Source organism: Gouania willdenowi, chromosome 4 (assembly GCF_900634775.1).
Source record: "Gouania willdenowi chromosome 4, fGouWil2.1, whole genome shotgun sequence".
Lineage (NCBI taxonomy): Eukaryota > Metazoa > Chordata > Actinopteri > Blenniiformes > Gobiesocidae > Gouania > Gouania willdenowi.
The window spans coordinates 38,235,454-38,261,955 of record NC_041047.1 but is presented as its reverse complement, the minus strand read 5'-3'; the positions used below and the strand labels follow the sequence as shown (position 1 = coordinate 38,261,955).

Below are 26,502 nucleotides of genomic sequence, written 5' to 3'. Positions count from 1 at the left end.
GATTTTAAGTAAGTGTTTGTGTGTGTGTTTGTGCTAGACATTAACTTATATTATTTAAAACTCTTATTCAGCTACTACCAGTGTTATGAACACTGGTTGTAGCTGAATTGCACTTGTAGGTTATGTCAGCATAAATACATAGTAAATGAAACAAATGCCTTGTCTAATGTTCATTTGAACTGTTGTTATGATTATTTTTGTATGTAATAGTGTTTTTCTATGGACCTTGAATCTGCTGCTCAGACATTCATTCAATCAAAAATCACTTGATGTTTTAATGGGTTTTTTTTTTTTTTTTTTTTTACATGATTTGCTTTTTAATGACCTCCTTTCTGTTGCAGACAAGGAGAGCTGAGGGGTATTCCATAAAGCGGGTTATGTTCAAACTCTGAGTATGTTCAGGCTCAAATGAGGGAAACTCTGAGTATCCCATTCCAAAAAGCGAGGTATGTTCTTCTCTGAGTATGTTACCATGGCAACATTGTCCTGAACTAAACCTGGTCGCTGGCAGGTTTTATCAAAGAAATCCTGGGTTTCTACCTGGCTCCGCCCACCTGAACACCATTTCTGAACACTTTAATAAACCTTAACACTTTACTCTGAAACACATTAGTAACATCACACACCACAGACGTGTTCACATCATTACTAATGTTGTGTTGCTTTAAGACTTTTTTTTTTTTTTTTTTTTTGTGCAAATGGTAGTTTTCTTTCTAACATTGTAGATGTAGATCATTAAGTGAAAGTCACTGAGAGGTTGATCTGCATTAAAACATTTACTGACATCAGTAAAGTTCTCTGGATAAAGTTCATCAGTAAAGTTCTCTGGATAAAAACCTGTGGATAATATAAAGGAGGAGATGATCATTTAAATAAATCAACTTTTAAGGCTCGATTGTTGTTTTATATTGTTATACAGTTAAATCTGTAGAGCATACATCTTTAAAGGTATGATGATGAATGCTCTACAGACTTAACTTTTTTTAACTTGTCATTATTTTCATTTAATTCTTTTTTTTGTTTTCCTCTCTTCTCTAAATTTTATTTGTACAGTATGTACTGTGTGTGTGTGTGTGTACACACACGCACTAAATCTGACGTAATAACCAGTACGTCATTGCGTGTAATGTGTACATTATTGGAACGCAATGACGTACTGGTTATGACGTCAGACTTAGTGCGTGTAGTTCACAGTACACGGTGTCGAAACGCAGAGTTAAAGTTCTCTCTGACACTACAACTTCTCTCCAAAGCCTGAGCATTTAAAAAGAAAGATAAACAATGGTAAGACAGGATTTCATTGTCTTCATCTGCTTTATATTCATAATTGAACAAATGATTAGATTTTGCAATGAACAAATTAGCATATGACCAACTGATGTCATGATTAAGTGGTGCCAGGATCCTGATATATTGTTTTCTCTCTGCAGCGTGAGATTATTTCTATTCATGTGGGCCAAGCTGGAGTCCAGATCGGTAATTCCTGCTGGGAACTTTTCTGTCTGGAGCATGGGATTCAGCCAAACGGACAGGTGCTTTCAAACCAGGAATCTGGAGGAGGAGACGACTCCTTCAACACCTTCTTCAGTGAAACTGGGACAGGGAAACGTGTCCCCAGAGCGCTTTATGTAGACCTGGAGCCTACTGTCATCGGTTTGTAATCATATTATTACTCATTATTATATGATTATATCAGAACTATGACTAACAAACTTATAACTATACACAGAATACTTCTTTATACTGGAATCACTGTGAACACATTATCATTTCTTTTAAATATCAAGACAAAACAATGCAATTCTGTGATACAACAAACCCATTGAAAAAAATATACAACCTATTTTAAAATTTAAAATTACAATAATACAACATAACACTTACAGGTATAGTGCAAATGTCTCAAGGAAACAATAACAACAATGGTGCAAAAATCCAAAAACAATGTAAAACAGTGCAATCAAAAGTTAAAATACAGTATATACAGTTTCAGTACAAGGACATTTCTACTTTCCTGTTTGATTTTAGGTTTTGTGTTACTGACTAATCAAATCAAAGAACACAATGTGCAAACAACATAATATAATTACTGTATATAGAATAGAACAAGAATTAGAATAAAATAAATAGAAATATGAGCAGAAGATTAACATATAAAGTTACAGATTTTTAGTATTAATATTAAATTAGGAGAAAACATGTACAGTGATTGTAAAGGGTGTGTTTCACGTTCATTATACCTTTTTAAATTATCATTTAAAAAAAAAAGAAATGTGGTGCTATTTGGCCCCCTTCCAGCAGATGGCGCCCTGGGCCTGTGACTAAACATCAGGAAAACTGCACCAATTAAATAAGTCATGTTTTTTTTTTAAAAAAAAACGTCTATGGATTGAAGATTATTCTGAATTGTGTATTTCATTAGATTATTTTGAAACTACATAACTTTACTGCTTTGATTTTCTCTATAGATGAAGTGCGAACAGGAACGTACCGTCAGCTGTTTCATCCAGATCAGCTCATCACAGGAAAAGAGGATGCTGCCAACAACTATGCCCGAGGACACTACACCATTGGGAAAGAGATCATAGAACTTGTTATGGATAGGACTCGTAAAATGGTACAGCTAAAAGAAATGAAAGTTGCAGGAAATAAAACCTAATCTTAAAACTAATAAGGATTTTATTGCTTTTTTTTTTACAGGCGGATCAGTGCACTGGCCTGCAGGGATTTCTCATCTACCACTCCTTTGGTGGAGGCACTGGCTCTGGTTTCACCTCCTTGCTGATGGAGAGGCTCTCTGTTGACTATGGTAAAAAGGCCAAGCTTGAGTTTGCTGTCTACCCATCACCCCAGATTTCCACTGCTGTAGTTGAGCCTTACAACTCCATCCTGACCACCCACACCACCTTGGAGCACTCAGACTGTGCCTTCATGGTGGACAACGAGGCCATCTACGACATCTGCCAGAGGAACCTTGATATTCAGCACCCTTCATACCCTAATCTTAACCGTCTCATGAGCCAGACCGTCTCATCAATCACATCTTCTCTTCGTTTTGATGGAGCTCTGAATGTTGATCTGACAGAGTTTCAGACCAACTTGGTGCCTTACCCTCGTATCCACTTCCCAATGGCCACCTATGCCCCGGTCATCTCTGCTGAGAAAGCCTACCATCAGCAGCTGTCTGTGTCTGAAATCACAAACGCCTGCTTCGAGCCAGCCAATCAGATGGTGAAGTGTGATCCTCGCCATGGTAAATACATGGCCTGCTGTCTGCTGTATCGAGGTGATGTGGCGCCAAAAGACGTCAACGCTGCCATTGCAGCCATTAAGACCAAACGCTCCATCCAGTTTGTGGACTGGTGCCCCACTGGCTTCAAGGTGGGCATCAACTACCAGCCTCCCTCTGTGGTTCCTGGAGGAGACCTGGCCAAAGTGCAGAGGGCCGTTTGCATGCTGAGCAACACCACTGCCATCTCTGAGGCCTGGGCCAGACTAAACTACAAGTTTGACCTCATGTACGCCAAGAGAGCCTTTGTCCACTGGTATGTTGGAGAGGGAATGGAGGAGGGAGAATTCTCAGAGGCCAGAGAGGACATGGCTGCCCTGGAGAAAGATTATGAAGAAGTTGGCGCTGATAGTGTGGAAGATGAGGGAGAGGAAGGAGAAGAATATTAAGGGCTTGATGTAACTGCACACCCCAAAAGTTTGTCATCAGTCATTGTTCCACCAACTGTTTGCTCTGCAGTGATGAATTAAAACTAATAATAATATATAAATAAATATATAACAATAATAATGCCCAAAACAGATAAGTTAACTAGTTACGTGCACATCTTTGGATGAAACCGCAAACTGGCCATTTTAAAGTTGAGTTATTCTGAGTGAGGAAATGTGTATAAATCATAAAGTTGGAACCAGAAGTTTACATACACTATATAAAAAAACATTAAATCAGACTAAACTTTTCATGCTTTAGGTCAATTAGGATTACCAAAATAATTTCTACTTGGCAAATGCCAGGATATTTTGGAAAAAGGGAAACTTTCATTAAAAATGTGAAATACTTGGCAAAACCTATTTATTTGTGTGGCACATTTTATACACAAGGCAGTTCAATGTAATTTACATGATCAAAAAGTGCAGCATTTAGAAGAATCAACACTAAAAACTTTTTGTTTCTCATTTTTGGTTACATCTCTGTTGGTTTTTGTTTTGGTCTTGAACGTGCACACTGGTTATTCTTTTCTGTATCCGTCTCACACTGGCTATGTTCTCAATGTGACCCTGACTCTGGAGTGTGTAATTCTGTTACTCACACAATCAAGCTGTCAGCTTATCTGAACTGTCAGCGAGAACAAGGGTGTCAAACATGTGGTACACAGTTCAACTCTTTTGTTGGAAGTTGTTTCTCTAATTTCATAAAATTGAAGTGTACAATTTAATTGAACTGACAATGAAAAGCATCACTAGCTCGAAAATCAACAGTCAAAGACTAACAAGAAACTTCTCAGGACAGGCAATTCCTCCAAATGCCCAACTTTTGCTCTAACAGCGATATCTCTTCATTTTTTCCAATTGACTTCTTTGTGTTTTATTTGTCCTTGTGAAGCTGAAAAACATTAAACAGTTTGAAATAGGGTGACGGTGGTTAGCACGTCTGCCTCACAGCAAGAAGGTTCTGGGATCAATCCCTGGGGTGGGTCCTTTCTGTGTGGAGTTTGCATGTTCTCCCCGTGCTGCGTGGGTTTCCTCCGGGTACTCCGGCTTCCTCCCACAATCCAAAAACATGACTGTATGGTTGATTGGAGTCTCTAAATTGCCCATAGGAGTGAGTGAGTGAGTGGTTGTCTGTCTGTGTTGCCCTGTGATGGACTGGCGCCCTGTCCAGGGTGTACCAGTGCCCTATGAGAGCCGGAGATTGGCACCGGCAGACCCCCGCGACCCTGATAAACGGGAATAAGCGGGTATGAAGATGGATGGATGAAGTCAACAATTTAATTGAACTGACAATGAAAAGCATCAATAGCTCGAAAATCAACGGTCAAAGACTAACAAGAAACTTCTCAGGACAGGCAACTCCTCCAAATGCCCAACTTTTGCTCTAACAGTGATATCTCTTCATTTTTTCCAATTGACTTCTTTGTGTTTTATTTGTCCTTGTGAAGCTGAAAAACATTAAACAGTTTGAAATAGGGTGACGGTGGTTAGCACGTCTGCCTCACAGCAAGAAGGTTCTGGGATCAATCCCTGGGGTGGATACCTGGGTCCGTTCTGTGTGGAGTTCTGCTTGTTCACCCAGTGCTGCTGTAAGGTTGATTGGAGTCTCTAAATTGCTCAATCACTCCCATTGGAGTGAATGAGAGTGAGTGGTTGTCTGTGTTGCCCTGCGATGGACTGGCACCCTGTCCAGGGTGTACCCCCACCCAATAAGAGCTGGAGATTGGTACCGGCAGACCCCCACAACCCTAAACAGGAATAAGTGGGTCGGAAAATGAATGAAATCAACATTTAAACTATTATTTATTTCATAAACAGAAGAGAGAAAAAAAAAAGCTTTTAACTTGGATTTAAAAATGTTCACATTGGATGCTTTAATGTATTAAATCTAAATCAGTAACACATTTAGTGAATAATTAAGATTGTTGAGTGCCTCTTACAACCGTTGCTTAGGCAAGGCAAGGGACATTTATTTGTATAGCACATTTCATACTCAAGGTAATGTGCTTTACATGATTAAAAAGAACAGAAACAGAAAACATGAAGCAGTTTAAACTCATCATCTCACTGATGTATTCTGGACCAAACTTATTCACAGATTTATACACCAGCAGCAGAACTTTAAAGTCTATTCTAAATACTAATTATGATGTCAAACTTAGTTCGAGTAGTTCAAACACAGCCTAAATCTCTGTCAGCTAAGGCAGGTTTATCCCTCTCAACCTTTGATTGAATACGTGAGAACTAAACGAGCGAGATTTCCCAGAGTGTGATAAGGCTTATTGAAATAAATCTAAGTTTTTTCATAAAAGAAACAAGTCTAGAGGCATTTCTGCCATGAAGAAAAGATAAAGAACTGAAAAAAAGTTAAAGTTTGTTCCTGCAGTGGGTAAAAATAGGCTTAGATTTAAATAAATTACATTTATGAATATAATATATACCTAACAAAACAATATTATTCACACCAAAATCAACTATATTATCATTAACAAACAAGCCAAATGTCCCATCTGATACAGTGAACAGATTACGTTGTATCCCTTTAGATTGAAACCAGTTCTGAACATCCCTCCAAAAACTTTTCACACAAAAAGAAAAGATGATCCAAATCCTCAGTCCCGACTTCACTAAATACACAATAACCAACATTCAAATGAAATATCTGTCTCAGTAATTATTTTGTGGGGTAAACATTATTAATAACCTTAAACTGAAGTTCTTTCACTTTGGCCAAAACTGAATTCCCTAAATATTTGCATCTTTTTCCTTTCGTCAATTTTAAAATCTTTGAGGATGTAATCACTTTTTTCAGAGTGAGTGGAGCAGGAACTCAAAAAAGTGTTTCTAATAAAATTGTTATCACATTTAAGGTTACAAATTACAACATCATTAATATAAAGCTGTCTTAATTGAGGGATAACTTTGGAATGTATTATATGTTGTTTAAGCAAAATTTTAAGTGACAATGGAAGAGCCATAATAATCTGGTTATATTTTTTCGAGTACAAATGATCTGAAATTTTTCCCAGAAATCATTGTGTTTCCATCACCATCTATTAATTGGGAGATCTTTTGCTCACCAGAATAGATCTATTGTTCCAGATTGGTGTGTTGTGTGATGTGAAATTGTGTTTGAAATTTTTTTTCCAATGAAGTTATAAAAATCTGAGAGTTTGACTGGCAACTCAAGAAACTCAAGTCCACCTAATTTCTGAAAGATGCCTTATTGGTATAACATGAAACATCAATTTAGACCTCAGAGGTGTAAAGAGTACTGATATATCCAACTTAAGTACAAGTACTGTTACTTGATTGAAATTGTACTGAAGTACAAGTAAGTGATACATAAAATACTCAAATACAAGTAAAAAGTAACTCAATCAAATAGTATTCAAAGTAAAAGTTACGAGTTACTTTCACCCCCACTTTTATCTTTAGTAATGCATCTTGGTACAGTTCTCATGCATGCAGTAAACATTTCATGTATAAACTTAAAAATAAATTGTAGATCAAATCTTTCACATTTGGAACTTCATTTATTTTCCACAAAGGCATCTGTATTAAAAGGTTTGTCAAAATGCGCAATTATTTTTTAAATAAAATTACACCAATGAATTCAATTCAAAATAAAAATAAAGTAAATAAAAGTATAGCTAAACTGTAAAACTGACAAAATAACCTGCATTCAATGCTGTTTTGGTGCATTACGTTTAATCTGATTGGTCGGCTATGATGTGATGCATTTGATTGTTGTCTGGTCATTTCATTTTTTGTGTAGTTTCACATTTTAAAACGAAATGATAATTCACTCAGTAACGGTTGGGTGTAGAAATGTAATTAATTACTTCTTTTAAAACGTACGTAAGTACAAGCAAATTTACTGATTTAGAAATATACTCAAAAAAGTAAAAGTAAAACATGAAAACAACTCAATGACAGTAACATTAGTACTTGTAATTATTTCGGTCATTATAAACATTTAGAACACGTCATGTTTTCAGAGATCTTGTACATTACAATAAAAAAAGAAAAAACATGTACTTTAAGTATTTTAAGAGCTAAATGAAGGGGTTTCGGCTGAAGTCGATACTTATACCCCATTTACAACTGTAACACTATTACCAAAGATGGCACATAATACAGTTACTGTAATACCAACGATGGTAACATATAAGCACAAAACTTCAACTTCAAGAATCAAAATTATGTTTTGCATCTGCGTTTAACTTCTTTTCTAATGATCTTCATTCGAGTGTACTATAATTTTGCATGTGTGACAGGGTGGAATGCTTCCGCCCTCCTCCTACCTGCTTCTTGTAGCGCTCCTCCCTGCGCACCTGGGTTGTCTGCTGATTACAGGGCGGGCATCGAAGGGATTTAGGTTCAGGTCTGCTGTGGCTCAGATTCCTTGGTCACTCCTGTGCGCGGATCTCTCCTCCTCCGTGAGTCGGTGGAGTTGTACCTCTGGTAGTATCACGGTGGCTTAACATGCTGTGGTCACCTTGCGTCAATCACCACCGTTCCTCCTCGTTGGTAAGTTATCTGCTGCCTTTTACGCACCATTGGCTGTCACTTTGCGCTCAAAAGTGCTTTCCCTCCAGGGCTCTGGTGTAGGCTGACGGCTGGCTGCTTGGGCGCATTGATTGCTACTCTTGGGTGAGTTTTACGCAGAGTTGCTCTTTCTGCTGCTGTGCGCACCGGGCACTCACGGGTTTTTCCTTCTTCCCTCGTGCCATCGCAGTGCGCATTGGTCATCAACAGCGGTTTGTTTGAGTCTTCAGAGTGGGATGTTTGAGTAAGCGACATGCCTCGCCTTTTGGCCCAGCTGGCTGTGCCTAGTCCGTCCTAATGCCTTCCTTTTTATGCAGTGTGGTGCTTTGGTAGGCGCACCTTACGCACACTTTCTGCGGAGGCCGGGAGAGCACCTCTGTTGGGGTCTTTGGACCGGTGCTTCTTCTGACCGGTAAGCTGCTGGTTTCTGCCTGGCTCCTTTAAAATTATAATCCCTCTGTCTCCTAATGTGGTGCTTTGATCTCACAGCGGGACCAAACTGCACCTTCCGCGTCTGCTGGGAATAAGTCTTGGCCCACACCATTCATCGCACCGTGGTGCAACTCCTCCCACCTTTGCTGTTCTCGATACTTTAAAATACAGTAACCCTTCCAAGCTGGACTTGGGATTTCGCTAGACATTTTTTACCAACCCGTCTTTAAGGTTCTGACACTGTATGAGTATTGTACACAATAAGTTGAGAAATCTTAGTCTTTAGAATATTTATGTGCACTTAACAATTTAACTTATCAGTATTAATAACCACATTTTTTTTTACATACACCTTTTCAATTTCTATCTTCCCAATTTCAATTCTACATGGTTTGTTAACTTTCTTATCTACAAATACAATATATTTAGTTTTATGCAGATTTTTAAAAAATTTATTTACATCAAATATTTTTTTTTTTTTTTTTTTTTTTTTTTTTTTTTAATATATTAAGTTCAGTTCCTACTGTATTCAAAAGCAGCTCAAGATCATGTCCAGAACATTACAAACTGGTATCATCAGCAAATAGGATACATTATAATTTGCTTAGGACTTCACTGATATCATTTATGTACATAATAAACAGTTTAGGTCCCAAAACAGTGCCCTGAGGAATACCGTGGGTTATTTTTGCCTCCACTGAGTTTGTATTATTAATATGTACATATTGATATTGATCACTGAAATAACATAGAGCGAGGACTAAAATTGCCAAAATATAATAAATCCTGAATGATGGAGTCAGTTTGTCACCTCAGCGTTCTACAGGCCGATGAAGGACCAAACACTGGAAGTGTCCCATTGTTGATGACAGTTTTAACTCGTCATTTGTGTTCTTGCACACTTCTCTGTTTTAGGCAGTAGTTTTTCTGCCAAAATACAGTAGGAATGTAACTTGCACGCGTCGTCCACAACTCAAGGCATCTAGAAATGGTTGCTACTTTTGTTCTTCATTAGAGCTGGGTATCATGGCCATTATCCGGAATCGATTCGATTTTGATTAATAAGGTTTTGAATCAATTAATCGTGATTTGATTTCAATTCAGTATTGATCTTTCAAATTTTACTTGGATATTTATGAGATGGTTCCAAACTTCTGACTTAAGTTATGCTGGCTTTAGGGCTGTACATTGCCATGAATCTGATGATACGATACACGATTTGCATGTCACGATACGATATATCCCAATAAACCACGATACTAAACAATACAATATCACAATGTCAATAATTACAAATTTCATAAAAGTACACAATTATGTGACATTCAAATTATCATTTTTTTTTAACCAACTGTAATTCAAGTACAAATATCAAAAGCAGATGATACATTTATCAAACTTTCAAATTACATTTTTCAAAAAAGTTTAACTTTTGCTTTTACAACAGATTCTGAAATTCTTTTGAATAGAAATGAACCACATACATCTATTAAGTTTCCAGTGTGTTTTATGAAAATAAAGCTAAAATGCATTGCTGACACCTAGTGACCGGGAGTTTACGTTCTATGCTAATGTTAGCGACATTAAATGTTTTTTTTAATTAAAAACATGATTTAAAAAATCTATTTGGACGATTTTTGGACTGATGCAATAATCACGTGGTGAAATGTTGCGATATATCACTGAATAGCTTTTTTCTTACACCCCTAGGTGAGCTTCATCTATCATTTGTTCACTGGATTGAATGCACCCTCGCGTTGAGCAGGCGCAGTTGTCAGCTTTGCTAACGCCAGGCTATAGAATGAGACTACTGGGGTTAGAGTACAAATAAAATCGATTTCAGTACCTATGAAATAATCTATTTTGGAAAATTTCAAATCGATTTGTTTTTACTCAGCTTTATTCTTCATCACACGGTCTACAGTAGTCTTCCTCCTCCCACTCTACACAAGGTTGATGGCATTCTTCTACTCTGTCTCCTCAGATCTCCCACAGCAACACATCAGTCAGATTGAAGAAGAACTTGACTCTGTTCTGGTAGCAGATATTAAAACAGAAGCAGACGGTGAGCCAGTCCTCCAAAACAAGGACTCTCCTGAATATCCCCAACAGGAGGACGAGGAGTTCAACCAACAACATCACCTTACCAATGAGACTAAGTCATTCACATCACAGGAGTATCATTTACCAAGCAGAGCCTCTGAACAAGCTCCAACTTTCACTTTCCAGTTTGATGAGACGCAGCATTCTTCACAGGAATGTCAGCAAAGCTTCAGACATGAAGCCCCTTCAGTCGACCAACCAAGTGAAGCTCACAAACAGAGACACCAACAATCAGGATCTGTGAAACACATGGAGCAGAAGTCCAACAACAGACGTAACCTTGACACTAAGACCAAAAGCTTTAGACGTAAAGATTTTCCTGTTGGACAACAAAGTGCCACACCTTTCAACTGTGACGTCTGTGAGAAACGCTTCAATCAATCCGTGTCACTGAAAAAACACACAAACTTCCACAAAAAACATTCATGTGAAACATGTGGGAAGTGTTTTGTTACAAAACGTAATCCAAAGTGTCACATGAGAACTCACACTGGTGAGAAACCATATTCTCGTGAAAATGTGCTTTAGAGTTGTAGATGCTCTGATAATTACATAAACAAAATTATTAAAACACTTTAAACTTCAGTGAGTTGTGTTCATTTTAATTAGCTGCAGATAAGGATGTGTGCGATCTGATGATATCAGATCATTAAGGATTAAATCGCAAATAGGCTTAGATTTAAATAAATTACATTTATGAATATAATATATACCTAACAAAACAATATTATTCACACCAAAATCAACTATATTATCATTAACAAACAAGCCAAATGTCCCATCTGATACAGTGAACAGATTACGTTGTATCCCTTTAGATTGAAACCAGTTCTGAACATCCCTCCAAAAACTTTTCACACAAAAAGAAAAGATGATCCAAATCCTCAGTCCCGACTTCACTAAATACACAATAACCAACATTCAAATGAAATATCTGTCTCAGTAATTATTTTGTGGGGTAAACATTATTAATAACCTTAAACTGAAGTTCTTTCACTTTGGCCAAAACTGAATTCCCTAAATATTTGCATCTTTTTCCTTTCGTCAATTTTAAAATCTTTGAGGATGTAATCACTTTTTTCAGAGTGAGTGGAGCAGGAACTCAAAAAAGTGTTTCTAATAAAATTGTTATCACATTTAAGGTTACAAATTACAACATCATTAATATAAAGCTGTCTTAATTGAGGGATAACTTTGGAATGTATTATATGTTGTTTAAGCAAAATTTTAAGTGACAATGGAAGAGCCATAATAATCTGGTTATATTTTTTCGAGTACAAATGATCTGAAATTTTTCCCAGAAATCATTGTGTTTCCATCACCATCTATTAATTGGGAGATCTTTTGCTCACCAGAATAGATCTATTGTTCCAGATTGGTGTGTTGTGTGATGTGAAATTGTGTTTGAAAATTTTTTTCCAATGAAGTTATAAAAATCTGAGAGTTTGACTGGCAACTCAAGAAACTCAAGTCCACCTAATTTCTGAAAGATGCCTTATTGGTATAACATGAAACATCAATTTAGACCTCAGAGGTGTAAAGAGTACTGATATATCCAACTTAAGTACAAGTACTGTTACTTGATTGAAATTGTACTGAAGTACAAGTAAGTGATACATAAAATACTCAAATACAAGTAAAAAGTAACTCAATCAAATAGTATTCAAAGTAAAAGTTACGAGTTACTTTCACCCCCACTTTTATCTTTAGTAATGCATCTTGGTACAGTTCTCATGCATGCAGTAAACATTTCATGTATAAACTTAAAAATAAATTGTAGATCAAATCTTTCACATTTGGAACTTCATTTATTTTCCACAAAGGCATCTGTATTAAAAGGTTTGTCAAAATGCGCAATTATTTTTTAAATAAAATTACACCAATGAATTCAATTCAAAATAAAAATAAAGTAAATAAAAGTATAGCTAAACTGTAAAACTGACAAAATAACCTGCATTCAATGCTGTTTTGGTGCATTACGTTTAATCTGATTGGTCGGCTATGATGTGATGCATTTGATTGTTGTCTGGTCATTTCATTTTTTGAGTAGTTTCACATTTTAAAACGAAATGATAATTCACTCAGTAACGGTTGGGTGTAGAAATGTAATTAATTACTTCTTTTAAAACGTACGTAAGTACAAGCAAATTTACTGATTTAGAAATATACTCAAAAAAGTAAAAGTAAAACATGAAAACAACTCAATGACAGTAACATTAGTACTTGTAATTATTTCGGTCATTATAAACATTTAGAACACGTCATGTTTTCAGAGATCTTGTACATTACAATAAAAAAAGAAAAAACATGTACTTTAAGTATTTTAAGAGCTAAATGAAGGGGTTTCGGCTGAAGTCGATACTTATACCCCATTTACAACTGTAACACTATTACCAAAGATGGCACATAATACAGTTACTGTAATACCAACGATGGTAACATATAAGCACAAAACTTCAACTTCAAGAATCAAAATTATGTTTTGCATCTGCGTTTAACTTCTTTTCTAATGATCTTCATTCGAGTGTACTATAATTTTGCATGTGTGACAGGGTGGAATGCTTCCGCCCTCCTCCTACCTGCTTCTTGTAGCGCTCCTCCCTGCGCACCTGGGTTGTCTGCTGATTACAGGGCGGGCATCGAAGGGATTTAGGTTCAGGTCTGCTGTGGCTCAGATTCCTTGGTCACTCCTGTGCGCGGATCTCTCCTCCTCCGTGAGTCGGTGGAGTTGTACCTCTGGTAGTATCACGGTGGCTTAACATGCTGTGGTCACCTTGCGTCAATCACCACCGTTCCTCCTCGTTGGTAAGTTATCTGCTGCCTTTTACGCACCATTGGCTGTCACTTTGCGCTCAAAAGTGCTTTCCCTCCAGGGCTCTGGTGTAGGCTGACGGCTGGCTGCTTGGGCGCATTGATTGCTACTCTTGGGTGAGTTTTACGCAGAGTTGCTCTTTCTGCTGCTGTGCGCACCGGGCACTCACGGGTTTTTCCTTCTTCCCTCGTGCCATCGCAGTGCGCATTGGTCATCAACAGCGGTTTGTTTGAGTCTTCAGAGTGGGATGTTTGAGTAAGCGACATGCCTCGCCTTTTGGCCCAGCTGGCTGTGCCTAGTCCGTCCTAATGCCTTCCTTTTTATGCAGTGTGGTGCTTTGGTAGGCGCACCTTACGCACACTTTCTGCGGAGGCCGGGAGAGCACCTCTGTTGGGGTCTTTGGACCGGTGCTTCTTCTGACCGGTAAGCTGCTGGTTTCTGCCTGGCTCCTTTAAAATTATAATCCCTCTGTCTCCTAATGTGGTGCTTTGATCTCACAGCGGGACCAAACTGCACCTTCCGCGTCTGCTGGGAATAAGTCTTGGCCCACACCATTCATCGCACCGTGGTGCAACTCCTCCCACCTTTGCTGTTCTCGATACTTTAAAATACAGTAACCCTTCCAAGCTGGACTTGGGATTTCGCTAGACATTTTTTACCAACCCGTCTTTAAGGTTCTGACACTGTATGAGTATTGTACACAATAAGTTGAGAAATCTTAGTCTTTAGAATATTTATGTGCACTTAACAATTTAACTTATCAGTATTAATAACCACATTTTTTTTTTACATACACCTTTTCAATTTCTATCTTCCCAATTTCAATTCTACATGGTTTGTTAACTTTCTTATCTACAAATACAATATATTTAGTTTTATGCAGATTTTTAGAAAGTTTATTTACATCAAACATTTTTTTTTTTTTTTTTAATATATTAAGTTCAGTTCCTACTGTATTCAAAAGCAGCTCAAGATCATGTCCAGAACATTACAAACTGGTATCATCAGCAAATAGGATACATTATAATTTGCTTAGGACTTCACTGATATCATTTATGTACATAATAAACAGTTTAGGTCCCAAAACAGTGCCCTGAGGAATACCGTGGGTTATTTTTGCCTCCACTGAGTTTGTATTATTAATATGTACATATTGATATTGATCACTGAAATAACATAGAGCGAGGACTAAAATTGCCAAAATATAATAAATCCTGAATGATGGAGTCAGTTTGTCACCTCAGCGTTCTACAGGCCGATGAAGGACCAAACACTGGAAGTGTCCCATTGTTGATGACAGTTTTAACTCGTCATTTGTGTTCTTGCACACTTCTCTGTTTTAGGCAGTAGTTTTTCTGCCAAAATACAGTAGGAATGTAACTTGCACGCGTCGTCCACAACTCAAGGCATCTAGAAATGGTTGCTACTTTTGTTCTTCATTAGAGCTGGGTATCATGGCCATTATCCGGAATCGATTCGATTTTGATTAATAAGGTTTTGAATCAATTAATCGTGATTTGATTTCAATTCAGTATTGATCTTTCAAATTTTACTTGGATATTTATGAGATGGTTCCAAACTTCTGACTTAAGTTATGCTGGCTTTAGGGCTGTACATTGCCATGAATCTGATGATACGATACACGATTTGCATGTCACGATACGATATATCCCAATAAACCACGATACTAAACAATACAATATCACAATGTCAATAATTACAAATTTCATAAAAGTACACAATTATGTGACATTCAAATTATCATTTTTTTTTAACCAACTGTAATTCAAGTACAAATATCAAAAGCAGATGATACATTTATCAAACTTTCAAATTACATTTTTCAAAAAAGTTTAACTTTTGCTTCTACAACAGATTCTGAAATTCTTTTGAATAGAAATGAACCACATACATCTATTAAGTTTCCAGTGTGTTTTATGAAAATAAAGCTAAAATGCATTGCTGACACCTAGTGACCGGGAGTTTACGTTCTATGCTAATGTTAGCGACATTAAATGTTTTTTTTAATTAAAAACATGATTTAAAAAATCTATTTGGACGATTTTTGGACTGATGCAATAATCACGTGGTGAAATGTTGCGATATATCACTGAATAGCTTTTTTCTTACACCCCTAGGTGAGCTTCATCTATCATTTGTTCACTGGATTGAATGCACCCTCGCGTTGAGCAGGCGCAGTTGTCAGCTTTGCTAACGCCAGGCTATAGAATGAGACTACTGGGGTTAGAGTACAAATAAAATCGATTTCAGTACCTATGAAATAATCTATTTTGGAAAATTTCAAATCGATTTGTTTTTACTCAGCTTTATTCTTCATCACACGGTCTACAGTAGTCTTCCTCCTCCCACTCTACACAAGGTTGATGGCATTCTTCTACTCTGTCTCCTCAGATCTCCCACAGCAACACATCAGTCAGATTGAAGAAGAACTTGACTCTGTTCTGGTAGCAGATATTAAAACAGAAGCAGACGGTGAGCCAGTCCTCCAAAACAAGGACTCTCCTGAATATCCCCAACAGGAGGACGAGGAGTTCAACCAACAACATCACCTTACCAATGAGACTAAGTCATTCACATCACAGGAGTATCATTTACCAAGCAGAGCCTCTGAACAAGCTCCAACTTTCACTTTCCAGTTTGATGAGACGCAGCATTCTTCACAGGAATGTCAGCAAAGCTTCAGACATGAAGCCCCTTCAGTCGACCAACCAAGTGAAGCTCACAAACAGAGACACCAACAATCAGGATCTGTGAAACACATGGAGCAGAAGTCCAACAACAGACGTAACCTTGACACTAAGACCAAAAGCTTTAGACGTAAAGATTTTCCTGTTGGACAACAAAGTGCCACACCTTTCAACTGTGACGTCTGTGAGAAACGCTTCAATCAATCCGTGTCACTGAAAAAACACACAAACTTCCACAAAAAACATTCATGTGAAACATGTGGGAAGTGTTTTGTTACAAAACGTAATCCAAAGTGTCACATGAGAACTCACACTGGTGAGAAACCATATTCTCGTGAAAATGTGCTTTAGAGTTGTAGATGCTCTGATAATTACATAAACAAAATTATTAAAACACTTTAAACTTCAGTGAGTTGTGTTCATTTTAATTAGCTGCAGATAAGGATGTGTGCGATCTGATGATATCAGATCATTAAGGATTAAATCGCAAATAGGCTTAGATTTAAATAAATTACATTTATGAATATAATATATACCTAACAAAACAATATTATTCACACCAAAATCAACTATATTATCATTAACAAACAAGCCAAATGTCCCATCTGATACAGTGAACAGATTACGTTGTATCCCTTTAGATTGAAACCAGTTCTGAACATCCCTCCAAAAACTTTTCACACAAAAAGAAAAGATGATCCAAATCCTCAGTCCCGACTTCACTAAATACACAATAACCAACATTCAAATGAAATATCTGTCTCAGTAATTATTTTGTGGGGTAAACATTATTAATAACCTTAAACTGAAGTTCTTTCACTTTGGCCAAAACTGAATTCCCTAAATATTTGCATCTTTTTCCTTTCGTCAATTTTAAAATCTTTGAGGATGTAATCACTTTTTTCAGAGTGAGTGGAGCAGGAACTCAAAAAAGTGTTTCTAATAAAATTGTTATCACATTTAAGGTTACAAATTACAACATCATTAATATAAAGCTGTCTTAATTGAGGGATAACTTTGGAATGTATTATATGTTGTTTAAGCAAAATTTTAAGTGACAATGGAAGAGCCATAATAATCTGGTTATATTTTTTCGAGTACAAATGATCTGAAATTTTTCCCAGAAATCATTGTGTTTCCATCACCATCTATTAATTGGGAGATCTTTTGCTCACCAGAATAGATCTATTGTTCCAGATTGGTGTGTTGTGTGATGTGAAATTGTGTTTGAAAATTTTTTTCCAATGAAGTTATAAAAATCTGAGAGTTTGACTGGCAACTCAAGAAACTCAAGTCCACCTAATTTCTGAAAGATGCCTTATTGGTATAACATGAAACATCAATTTAGACCTCAGAGGTGTAAAGAGTACTGATATATCCAACTTAAGTACAAGTACTGTTACTTGATTGAAATTGTACTGAAGTACAAGTAAGTGATACATAAAATACTCAAATACAAGTAAAAAGTAACTCAATCAAATAGTATTCAAAGTAAAAGTTACGAGTTACTTTCACCCCCACTTTTATCTTTAGTAATGCATCTTGGTACAGTTCTCATGCATGCAGTAAACATTTCATGTATAAACTTAAAAATAAATTGTAGATCAAATCTTTCACATTTGGAACTTCATTTATTTTCCACAAAGGCATCTGTATTAAAAGGTTTGTCAAAATGCGCAATTATTTTTTAAATAAAATTACACCAATGAATTCAATTCAAAATAAAAATAAAGTAAATAAAAGTATAGCTAAACTGTAAAACTGACAAAATAACCTGCATTCAATGCTGTTTTGGTGCATTACGTTTAATCTGATTGGTCGGCTATGATGTGATGCATTTGATTGTTGTCTGGTCATTTCATTTTTTGTGTAGTTTCACATTTTAAAACGAAATGATAATTCACTCAGTAACGGTTGGGTGTAGAAATGTAATTAATTACTTCTTTTAAAACGTACGTAAGTACAAGCAAATTTACTGATTTAGAAATATACTCAAAAAAGTAAAAGTAAAACATGAAAACAACTCAATGACAGTAACATTAGTACTTGTAATTATTTCGGTCATTATAAACATTTAGAACACGTCATGTTTTCAGAGATCTTGTACATTACAATAAAAAAAGAAAAAACATGTACTTTAAGTATTTTAAGAGCTAAATGAAGGGGTTTCGGCTGAAGTCGATACTTATACCCCATTTACAACTGTAACACTATTACCAAAGATGGCACATAATACAGTTACTGTAATACCAACGATGGTAACATATAAGCACAAAACTTCAACTTCAAGAATCAAAATTATGTTTTGCATCTGCGTTTAACTTCTTTTCTAATGATCTTCATTCGAGTGTACTATAATTTTGCATGTGTGACAGGGTGGAATGCTTCCGCCCTCCTCCTACCTGCTTCTTGTAGCGCTCCTCCCTGCGCACCTGGGTTGTCTGCTGATTACAGGGCGGGCATCGAAGGGATTTAGGTTCAGGTCTGCTGTGGCTCAGATTCCTTGGTCACTCCTGTGCGCGGATCTCTCCTCCTCCGTGAGTCGGTGGAGTTGTACCTCTGGTAGTATCACGGTGGCTTAACATGCTGTGGTCACCTTGCGTCAATCACCACCGTTCCTCCTCGTTGGTAAGTTATCTGCTGCCTTTTACGCACCATTGGCTGTCACTTTGCGCTCAAAAGTGCTTTCCCTCCAGGGCTCTGGTGTAGGCTGACGGCTGGCTGCTTGGGCGCATTGATTGCTACTCTTGGGTGAGTTTTACGCAGAGTTGCTCTTTCTGCTGCTGTGCGCACCGGGCACTCACGGGTTTTTCCTTCTTCCCTCGTGCCATCGCAGTGCGCATTGGTCATCAACAGCGGTTTGTTTGAGTCTTCAGAGTGGGATGTTTGAGTAAGCGACATGCCTCGCCTTTTGGCCCAGCTGGCTGTGCCTAGTCCGTCCTAATGCCTTCCTTTTTATGCAGTGTGGTGCTTTGGTAGGCGCACCTTACGCACACTTTCTGCGGAGGCCGGGAGAGCACCTCTGTTGGGGTCTTTGGACCGGTGCTTCTTCTGACCGGTAAGCTGCTGGTTTCTGCCTGGCTCCTTTAAAATTATAATCCCTCTGTCTCCTAATGTGGTGCTTTGATCTCACAGCGGGACCAAACTGCACCTTCCGCGTCTGCTGGGAATAAGTCTTGGCCCACACCATTCATCGCACCGTGGTGCAACTCCTCCCACCTTTGCTGTTCTCGATACTTTAAAATACAGTAACCCTTCCAAGCTGGACTTGGGATTTCGCTAGACATTTTTTACCAACCCGTCTTTAAGGTTCTGACACTGTATGAGTATTGTACACAATAAGTTGAGAAATCTTAGTCTTTAGAATATTTATGTGCACTTAACAATTTAACTTATCAGTATTAATAACCACATTTTTTTTTTACATACACCTTTTCAATTTCTATCTTCCCAATTTCAATTCTACATGGTTTGTTAACTTTCTTATCTACAAATACAATATATTTAGTTTTATGCAGATTTTTAGAAAGTTTATTTACATCAAACATTTTTTTTTTTTTTTTTAATATATTAAGTTCAGTTCCTACTGTATTCAAAAGCAGCTCAAGATCATGTCCAGAACATTACAAACTGGTATCATCAGCAAATAGGATACATTATAATTTGCTTAGGACTTCACTGATATCATTTATGTACATAATAAACAGTTTAGGTCCCAAAACAGTGCCCTGAGGAATACCGTGGGTTATTTTTGCCTCCACTGAGTTTGTATTATTAATATGTACATATTGATATTGATCACTGAAATAACATAGAGCGAGGACTAAAATTGCCAAAATATAATAAATCCTGAATGATGGAGTCAGTTTGTCACCTCAGCGTTCTACAGGCCGATGAAGGACCAAACACTGGAAGTGTCCCATTGTTGATGACAGTTTTAACTCGTCATTTGTGTTCTTGCACACTTCTCTGTTTTAGGCAGTAGTTTTTCTGCCAAAATACAGTAGGAATGTAACTTGCACGCGTCGTCCACAACTCAAGGCATCTAGAAATGGTTGCTACTTTTGTTCTTCATTAGAGCTGGGTATCATGGCCATTATCCGGAATCGATTCGATTTTGATTAATAAGGTTTTGAATCAATTAATCGTGATTTGATTTCAATTCAGTATTGATCTTTCAAATTTTACTTGGATATTTATGAGATGGTTCCAAACTTCTGACTTAAGTTATGCTGGCTTTAGGGCTGTACATTGCCATGAATCTGATGATACGATACACGATTTGCATGTCACGATACGATATATCCCAATAAACCACGATACTAAACAATACAATATCACAATGTCAATAATTACAAATTTCATAAAAGTACACAATTATGTGACATTCAAATTATCATTTTTTTTTAACCAACTGTAATTCAAGTACAAATATCAAAAGCAGATGATACATTTATCAAACTTTCAAATTACATTTTTCAAAAAAGTTTAACTTTTGCTTTTACAACAGATTCTGAAATTCTTTTGAATAGAAATGAACCACATACATCTATTAAGTTTCCAGTGTGTTTTATGAAAATAAAGCTAAAATGCATTGCTGACACCTAGTGACCGGGAGTTTACGTTCTATGCTAATGTTAGCGACATTAAATGTTTTTTTTAATTAAAAACATGATTTAAAAAATCTATTTGGACGATTTTTGGACTGATGCAATAATCACGTGGTGAAATGTTGCGATATATCACTGAATAGCTTTTTTCTTACACCCCTAGGTGAGCTTCATCTATCATTTGTTCACTGGATTGAATGCACCCTCGCGTTGAGCAGGCGCAGTTGTCAGCTTTGCTAACGCCAGGCTATAGAATGAGACTACTGGGGTTAGAGTACAAATAAAATCGATTTCAGTACCTATGAAATAATCTATTTTGGAAAATTTCAAATCGATTTGTTTTTACTCAGCTTTATTCTTCATCACACGGTCTACAGTAGTCTTCCTCCTCCCACTCTACACAAGGTTGATGGCATTCTTCTACTCTGTCTCCTCAGATCTCCCACAGCAACACATCAGTCAGATTGAAGAAGAACTTGACTCTGTTCTGGTAGCAGATATTAAAACAGAAGCAGACGGTGAGCCAGTCCTCCAAAACAAGGACTCTCCTGAATATCCCCAACAGGAGGACGAGGAGTTCAACCAACAACATCACCTTACCAATGAGACTAAGTCATTCACATCACAGGAGTATCATTTACCAAGCAGAGCCTCTGAACAAGCTCCAACTTTCACTTTCCAGTTTGATGAGACGCAGCATTCTTCACAGGAATGTCAGCAAAGCTTCAGACATGAAGCCCCTTCAGTCGACCAACCAAGTGAAGCTCACAAACAGAGACGCCAAACAATCAGGATCTGTGAAACACATGGAGCAGAAGTCCAACAACAGACTTAACCTTGACACTAAGACCAAAAGCTTTAGACGTAAAGATTTTCCTGTTGGACAACAAAGTGCCACACCTTTCAACTGTGACGTCTGTGAGAAACGCTTCAATCAATCCGTGTCACTGAAAAAACACACAAACTTCCACAAAAAACATTCATGTGAAACATGTGGGAAGTGTTTTGTTACAAAACGTAATCCAAAGTGTCACATGAGAACTCACACTGGTGAGAAACCATATTCTCGTGAAAATGTGCTTTAGAGTTGTAGATGCTCTGATAATTACATAAACAAAATTATTAAAACACTTTAAACTTCAGTGAGTTGTGTTCATTTTAATTAGCTGCAGATAAGGATGTGTGCGATCTGATGATATCAGATCATTAAGGATTAAATCATGAGGACGATCTGCCAAAGCGCGAATCACAGTTCTTTTCTCTGTAGAATCACGATCACAGTTTTATCACATTTTGTTTCATTGAAATTATTTAGACTATTTACTATTAAAACAAGGCAATTCACCTACTTAAAATAATGGCCCTAAATGAAAAAAGGAATAAAAGATACATACAATCCCAGCCAGTTACCTCTGTAGCTCGGCTGTTGGAATGTTGATTGACTTGTGAACCTTGAAATTTGCCTGTTCCCAGACTTATGTTTCCTCCATTGATAGCAGTATATCAAAAACAGTCTAACTTTGGCTTTCTTTGCTTATACAGGAGAGCTCTTCCACCGAGTTAAACATTTGTGGCTTCCTGCCTTTATCTTAAGGCTAAAGCCTTAGACTCCACTTGTTGGTTTCAAGTTTCTCGTCAGCCTATATATGTGATCACCAAGCTGGATTTTGAGAGAGCATGATTTGACCCCGGTTGCTCTCACAGGGTTCCTGTCCCTGCCCTGTTTTTTTATTGTGCTTGTTTTAATAAACTTTGTATTATTATGCAAGCCAGTTTCATCAAAGACCCTTTTTTCCAAACTACATCTTTTTCACGATCCACATCATCACCTGGGGTGACACTTTCTTCACTGTTTTCTTTGTAAATGTCGTGCCATTTTTAAATTTGATCTTTTTTTTACAGTAGAAACAGTAATGGGCCTTATCCCAGTTCCTTCCTCCATACTTCTTTTTGCTAGTTTTAACTGTAATTTGTGGTATTATTCCTGTCCGTTCTTTCATTTGCACAGCTTCTTGTTCACAAGATGAGCTTTTTGATAAAACTTTGTCTTTGCTTTTTGTTGAAACTGTCGTTGAAGGTTTTGTACCTTGTGTAAGAACCTCATCCTCAGAGGATGATGTTGACAACGGTTCATAACCTTTATCAGATCCACTATTGCTGGATAGCTCCGTCTCTTCAAGGAGAACAGGAAGTGTCTCATCTTTAGTGCGTGATGAATCTGCCATGAGGTGCTTAAACAGCAGAGAGAGAAAAAAGAATGGTTATTCATTCAGCAAATCAAGACAATGAAAAGTTTCAGATCAGAATTATTCTTTGCATCTTCATTGACATTTATGTGGCTTAACGTGCTGCCTACATCTACCAAATGTCTTGGACATGAAACATGTTAAATGTGTTACCAGTTTTAGATGTTACAAATGTAAAAACAATGTAGGGTCGCTATGAAATAATTTTGCCAGACACATGCGCAGTGACCACAAAATATAAAATGGTTCGCCACTTCTGACGTGTGCAAATTTTCTCGAAGTTTTGAACACGTTTAAACCGTCAGAAACGCAGCATTTTGCGCAGTAGTAGAAAGTATGATAATTCCTTGCTTTCCAATAGGTTCTAGTCCAGCTTTGTTCAAGCTCTAATCAAACATATTGGAAGTATATCTGTGCCATCTCAGTTTGAATTTCTATCTTTGAATTTTTTTACCATCAAAATCAGACTTCAAATTGTAAAAGTCATCAAAATTCAAGCACAGAATTTTTTTTTTTTTTTTTTGCTTCTCACTTTTTCAAATTTTAAATAAATTCACGGTAAAAATAGTAAATGTCTCAAAATATATTCTAAATTTCGACAAACTAAATTCAACACCTAATAAAAATAAATTAGTGTAAAATAGTTCAACATCTAAAAAAAATTGACTGCAAAAGAGCCAGGGAGAAGAAATTCATCAAAACATTAAGCCAATCAAGTTATGCTTTGTTACCATCATCATCATCATCATCATCATCCTAAGCTTAAGCTGCACCTGATTTACACTGGACTCTTTTTTTTTTTTTTTTTCTAGATGTTTAATTTTTTTTTACCCCAAATGTAATTTTCGATTACTGAATATTGTGAGACATTCTCTATTCCCAAAATATTGATTTCTGGGACACAGGAAATCAACATGTGGTCAGTTCACAGAAATGACTCATGTTTACCAGTACCTAGACTCCTGTGATGACATAGGGCTGTGAAAGAGCTGTCATTTAACTTCTCAGTTTCCTCAGCAGCCCATTTCCTCTTGGTGGATTTGATGCTAGAGCAGCTTATAAAAACGGCCACTTTTTGAGTCAGGGGTGTGGAGGGGGGCTTTACTAACCCTGGACACAGCGTGACCTATCTACTCAGACCATCACTTATACTACTGCTTATAATGATTGCCACATTCATTCCATTGTTACTCGCATTTTGTTGGATAAAAATAGTACAATTTTACTGTTGTGAGATCCCCTGTTTTTAACCCCCTATGGGATTATCAGAACAAGCTCTCCAACTAATGGGTAAGAGCCTAGAGTTACAGGTATTACCATGATACACTAACTTGGGTGAATTAAGCTGGTATAATTGGGGAAACTTAATTCCCTAATACTGTCTTTACAACGTCTCACCCGTCTACCCCCGAATATTCCAACTTCAGGACGACAACCCTGTCCCTGGTCAGATGTTCTGGTCACATAGCTCTGTTTGATAAGTCTCCCTGATATATTTTTTAAATCCATTTTCCAAATTATTTTTTTTTAAATCCCTTTTCCGAATTAATATTTTTTAAACCCGTTTTCCGAATTAATATTCTTTTTTAATCCGTTTTCCGAAATTTGTTTTTCAAAATCCGTCTCCTGAAATAATTTCTTTTTTAATCCATTCTCCGATTTTTTTTTTCTAAATCTGTTTTCCGAATTTTTTTTTTCCCCGTGCGGATTATCTTGTAATTTTTTTTTTTTTAAACACAGGGTTCCTGGTCAGAGTTCATCACAATGGCGTCGTCCACAGTGCTGGATATTCAGCCGTTAATTGATTTTTACTTTTCGAGTTAAAATATAAAGATATTAAGGATTTGCAGTCGGCACAACTTTCTCATTAGTGACGGACAGGTAAAGAGGATACTTTAGTTCTAGAGGACACAGTCGTTGTAAAGCATAGCTTAGAGTCCTGGTTGAATTCCTTAGCAACCAACTACAATACTACGGGCAAGTTCATGGATACCGGTGGATAATAATAATATTAATGCATTAGATTTTATTTAATGTTTTTCATAGACACTCAAAGCGATCAAATGTGAAAATATCTGTATTCATCAGAGAAGTTATAAATGGTCCAACTTACTGCTTAACATGCTAGAATCAGTGCTACTGTACGTACAGAACTATACAGTGTGTATGTGAGCTAATGATGCTTATGATGGTGAACTGCTATAACCAGTGTTTATTACACACATACTGTGAGGAAGTTTTGTGTCCAGACACGTAATTATTCATTTATAGTTTAAATAGTATTTGGATACATATTATTTACAGTTAAAAAGCAGTCAGCTTTGTTCACTAAATTCTTGTAAACAATTGTTCTACTGCAGTGGCAGTATGATTTAAAAAAAAAAAAAAAAATGATTAAAATGTATTTTTGAAATGTTTTAATTATTTTTCAAATCATAAGACCACACACAGAACAAACTTAAATAACTGTATTCTATGCTTTCACTTTCACAAATGGAATCTACATAAAATAAAATGCAGTATAAAAATATCTGAGCTGCCACATCTTGTCACATTGTGTCACTAATCCTCGCAACAACAAAACATTATCAAAAGCTAAATCTAGAAAGAAAAGAAAAAGGCTCTGGAGACGCCAAAAATGTGTGATATTAAATGTGGTCACGACCCAAAAAAATTCGGAACCACTGATTTAATGTCACATGTAATGTACAGTGAAATTTGTCTCTGAATTTTACCTATCCTGTTGAGGAATAATATATAATAAATAAGAATCTCTCACCATGGGTGTAATTTGTGGCAATGCATGGAGGCTCCTGACCGCTGGTCCATTTATATTTCAGTTTCCAATTTTTATTTTTTATTCATGTACCCCACTTTGGGAACCTAGGCCCTAGTACAATCATACAGCTTGTCTTTGGGCTTCACTCTCAAAGATATAAATCTTGTACACACGTTTAGGAGGAATTAAATGTGTGGCTTTATTCTTTTTTCATTTCAGATGTGATTGATCCACTGAAGCAGAGGATGAACGCTGTAACCATCACTGCTGTGTTACACATGGATCAAAGTTTCCTCTCAGCTGTAGTTAATATAAATAAAACACTTTCTCATATGCGTTGCTCCAGCTCATTTGGGCCAACATTGTTGAATTGATTGATCGCCAACATTTGACACTACACAGATATACAGTATGTATGAATGACGTGCTTCAAGTAGAAAAAATAAGACTCAGATTTGTAAGGAAATTAGTGTTTTTCTTCTTTTTAATGTAATATCTTTACGTAGGTCAAACAGTCAAACATTGTTTTGGGTAGTACATG

At 36.8% G+C, this 26,502-nt stretch overlaps 2 protein-coding genes and 4 long non-coding RNA genes across 12 annotated transcripts; 3 read left to right on the top strand and 3 right to left on the bottom strand.

Annotated features, from left to right (window-relative positions):
- Positions 1 to 1,158: 1,158 nt before the first annotated feature.
- LOC114461826 (tubulin alpha chain-like) lies at positions 1,159 to 3,818 on the top strand. Its single transcript, XM_028444264.1, has 4 exons — positions 1,159 to 1,284; positions 1,431 to 1,653; positions 2,469 to 2,617; positions 2,701 to 3,818. The coding sequence occupies exons 1-4, from the start codon at positions 1,282 to 1,284 to the stop codon at positions 3,676 to 3,678; spliced, it is 1,353 nt and encodes a 450-aa protein (XP_028300065.1). The 5' UTR covers positions 1,159 to 1,281; the 3' UTR covers positions 3,679 to 3,818.
- Positions 3,819 to 7,584: 3,766 nt separating this feature from the next.
- LOC114461824 (zinc finger protein 189-like) lies at positions 7,585 to 22,078 on the top strand. 7 transcript variants are annotated; one of them, XM_028444262.1, is made up of 7 exons: positions 8,022 to 8,253; positions 8,322 to 8,376; positions 8,462 to 8,683; positions 8,761 to 8,873; positions 10,688 to 11,299; positions 16,031 to 16,642; positions 21,374 to 22,078. In XM_028444262.1, the coding sequence occupies exons 3-7, from the start codon at positions 8,583 to 8,585 to the stop codon at positions 21,769 to 21,771; spliced, it is 1,836 nt and encodes a 611-aa protein (XP_028300063.1). In that variant the 5' UTR covers positions 8,022 to 8,253; positions 8,322 to 8,376; positions 8,462 to 8,582; the 3' UTR covers positions 21,772 to 22,078. The 7 variants fall into 7 exon arrangements, 2 of the variants coding, with proteins under 2 accessions (XP_028300063.1, XP_028300064.1); XR_003673868.1 differs by lacking the exons at positions 16,031 to 16,642; positions 21,374 to 22,078 and having other exon boundaries at positions 7,585 to 8,253; positions 8,462 to 8,515; positions 8,589 to 8,683; positions 8,761 to 8,934; positions 10,688 to 10,782; XR_003673867.1 differs by lacking the exons at positions 8,022 to 8,253; positions 8,322 to 8,376; positions 8,462 to 8,683; ... (1 more) ...; positions 10,688 to 11,299; positions 21,374 to 22,078 and adding exons at positions 12,955 to 13,611; positions 13,680 to 13,734; positions 13,820 to 13,873; positions 13,947 to 14,041; positions 14,119 to 14,292 and having other exon boundaries at positions 16,031 to 16,125.
- LOC114461829 (uncharacterized) lies at positions 9,233 to 11,372 on the bottom strand. Its single transcript, XR_003673872.1, has 3 exons — positions 11,150 to 11,372; positions 10,892 to 11,044; positions 9,233 to 10,737 (listed from the first exon to the last, which is right to left on the bottom strand). It is a non-coding gene; the product is annotated as an uncharacterized LOC114461829 (long non-coding RNA).
- LOC114461830 (uncharacterized) lies at positions 15,501 to 16,715 on the bottom strand. Its single transcript, XR_003673873.1, has 3 exons — positions 16,493 to 16,715; positions 16,235 to 16,387; positions 15,501 to 16,080 (listed from the first exon to the last, which is right to left on the bottom strand). It is a non-coding gene; the product is annotated as an uncharacterized LOC114461830 (long non-coding RNA).
- On the top strand, positions 18,651 to 19,805 carry LOC114461827 (uncharacterized). The gene is made up of 5 exons (XR_003673871.1): positions 18,651 to 18,954; positions 19,023 to 19,077; positions 19,163 to 19,216; positions 19,290 to 19,384; positions 19,462 to 19,805. It is a non-coding gene; the product is annotated as an uncharacterized LOC114461827 (long non-coding RNA).
- LOC114461831 (uncharacterized) lies at positions 19,874 to 22,059 on the bottom strand. Its single transcript, XR_003673874.1, has 2 exons — positions 21,578 to 22,059; positions 19,874 to 21,423 (listed from the first exon to the last, which is right to left on the bottom strand). It is a non-coding gene; the product is annotated as an uncharacterized LOC114461831 (long non-coding RNA).
- Positions 22,079 to 26,502: the final 4,424 nt, after the last annotated feature.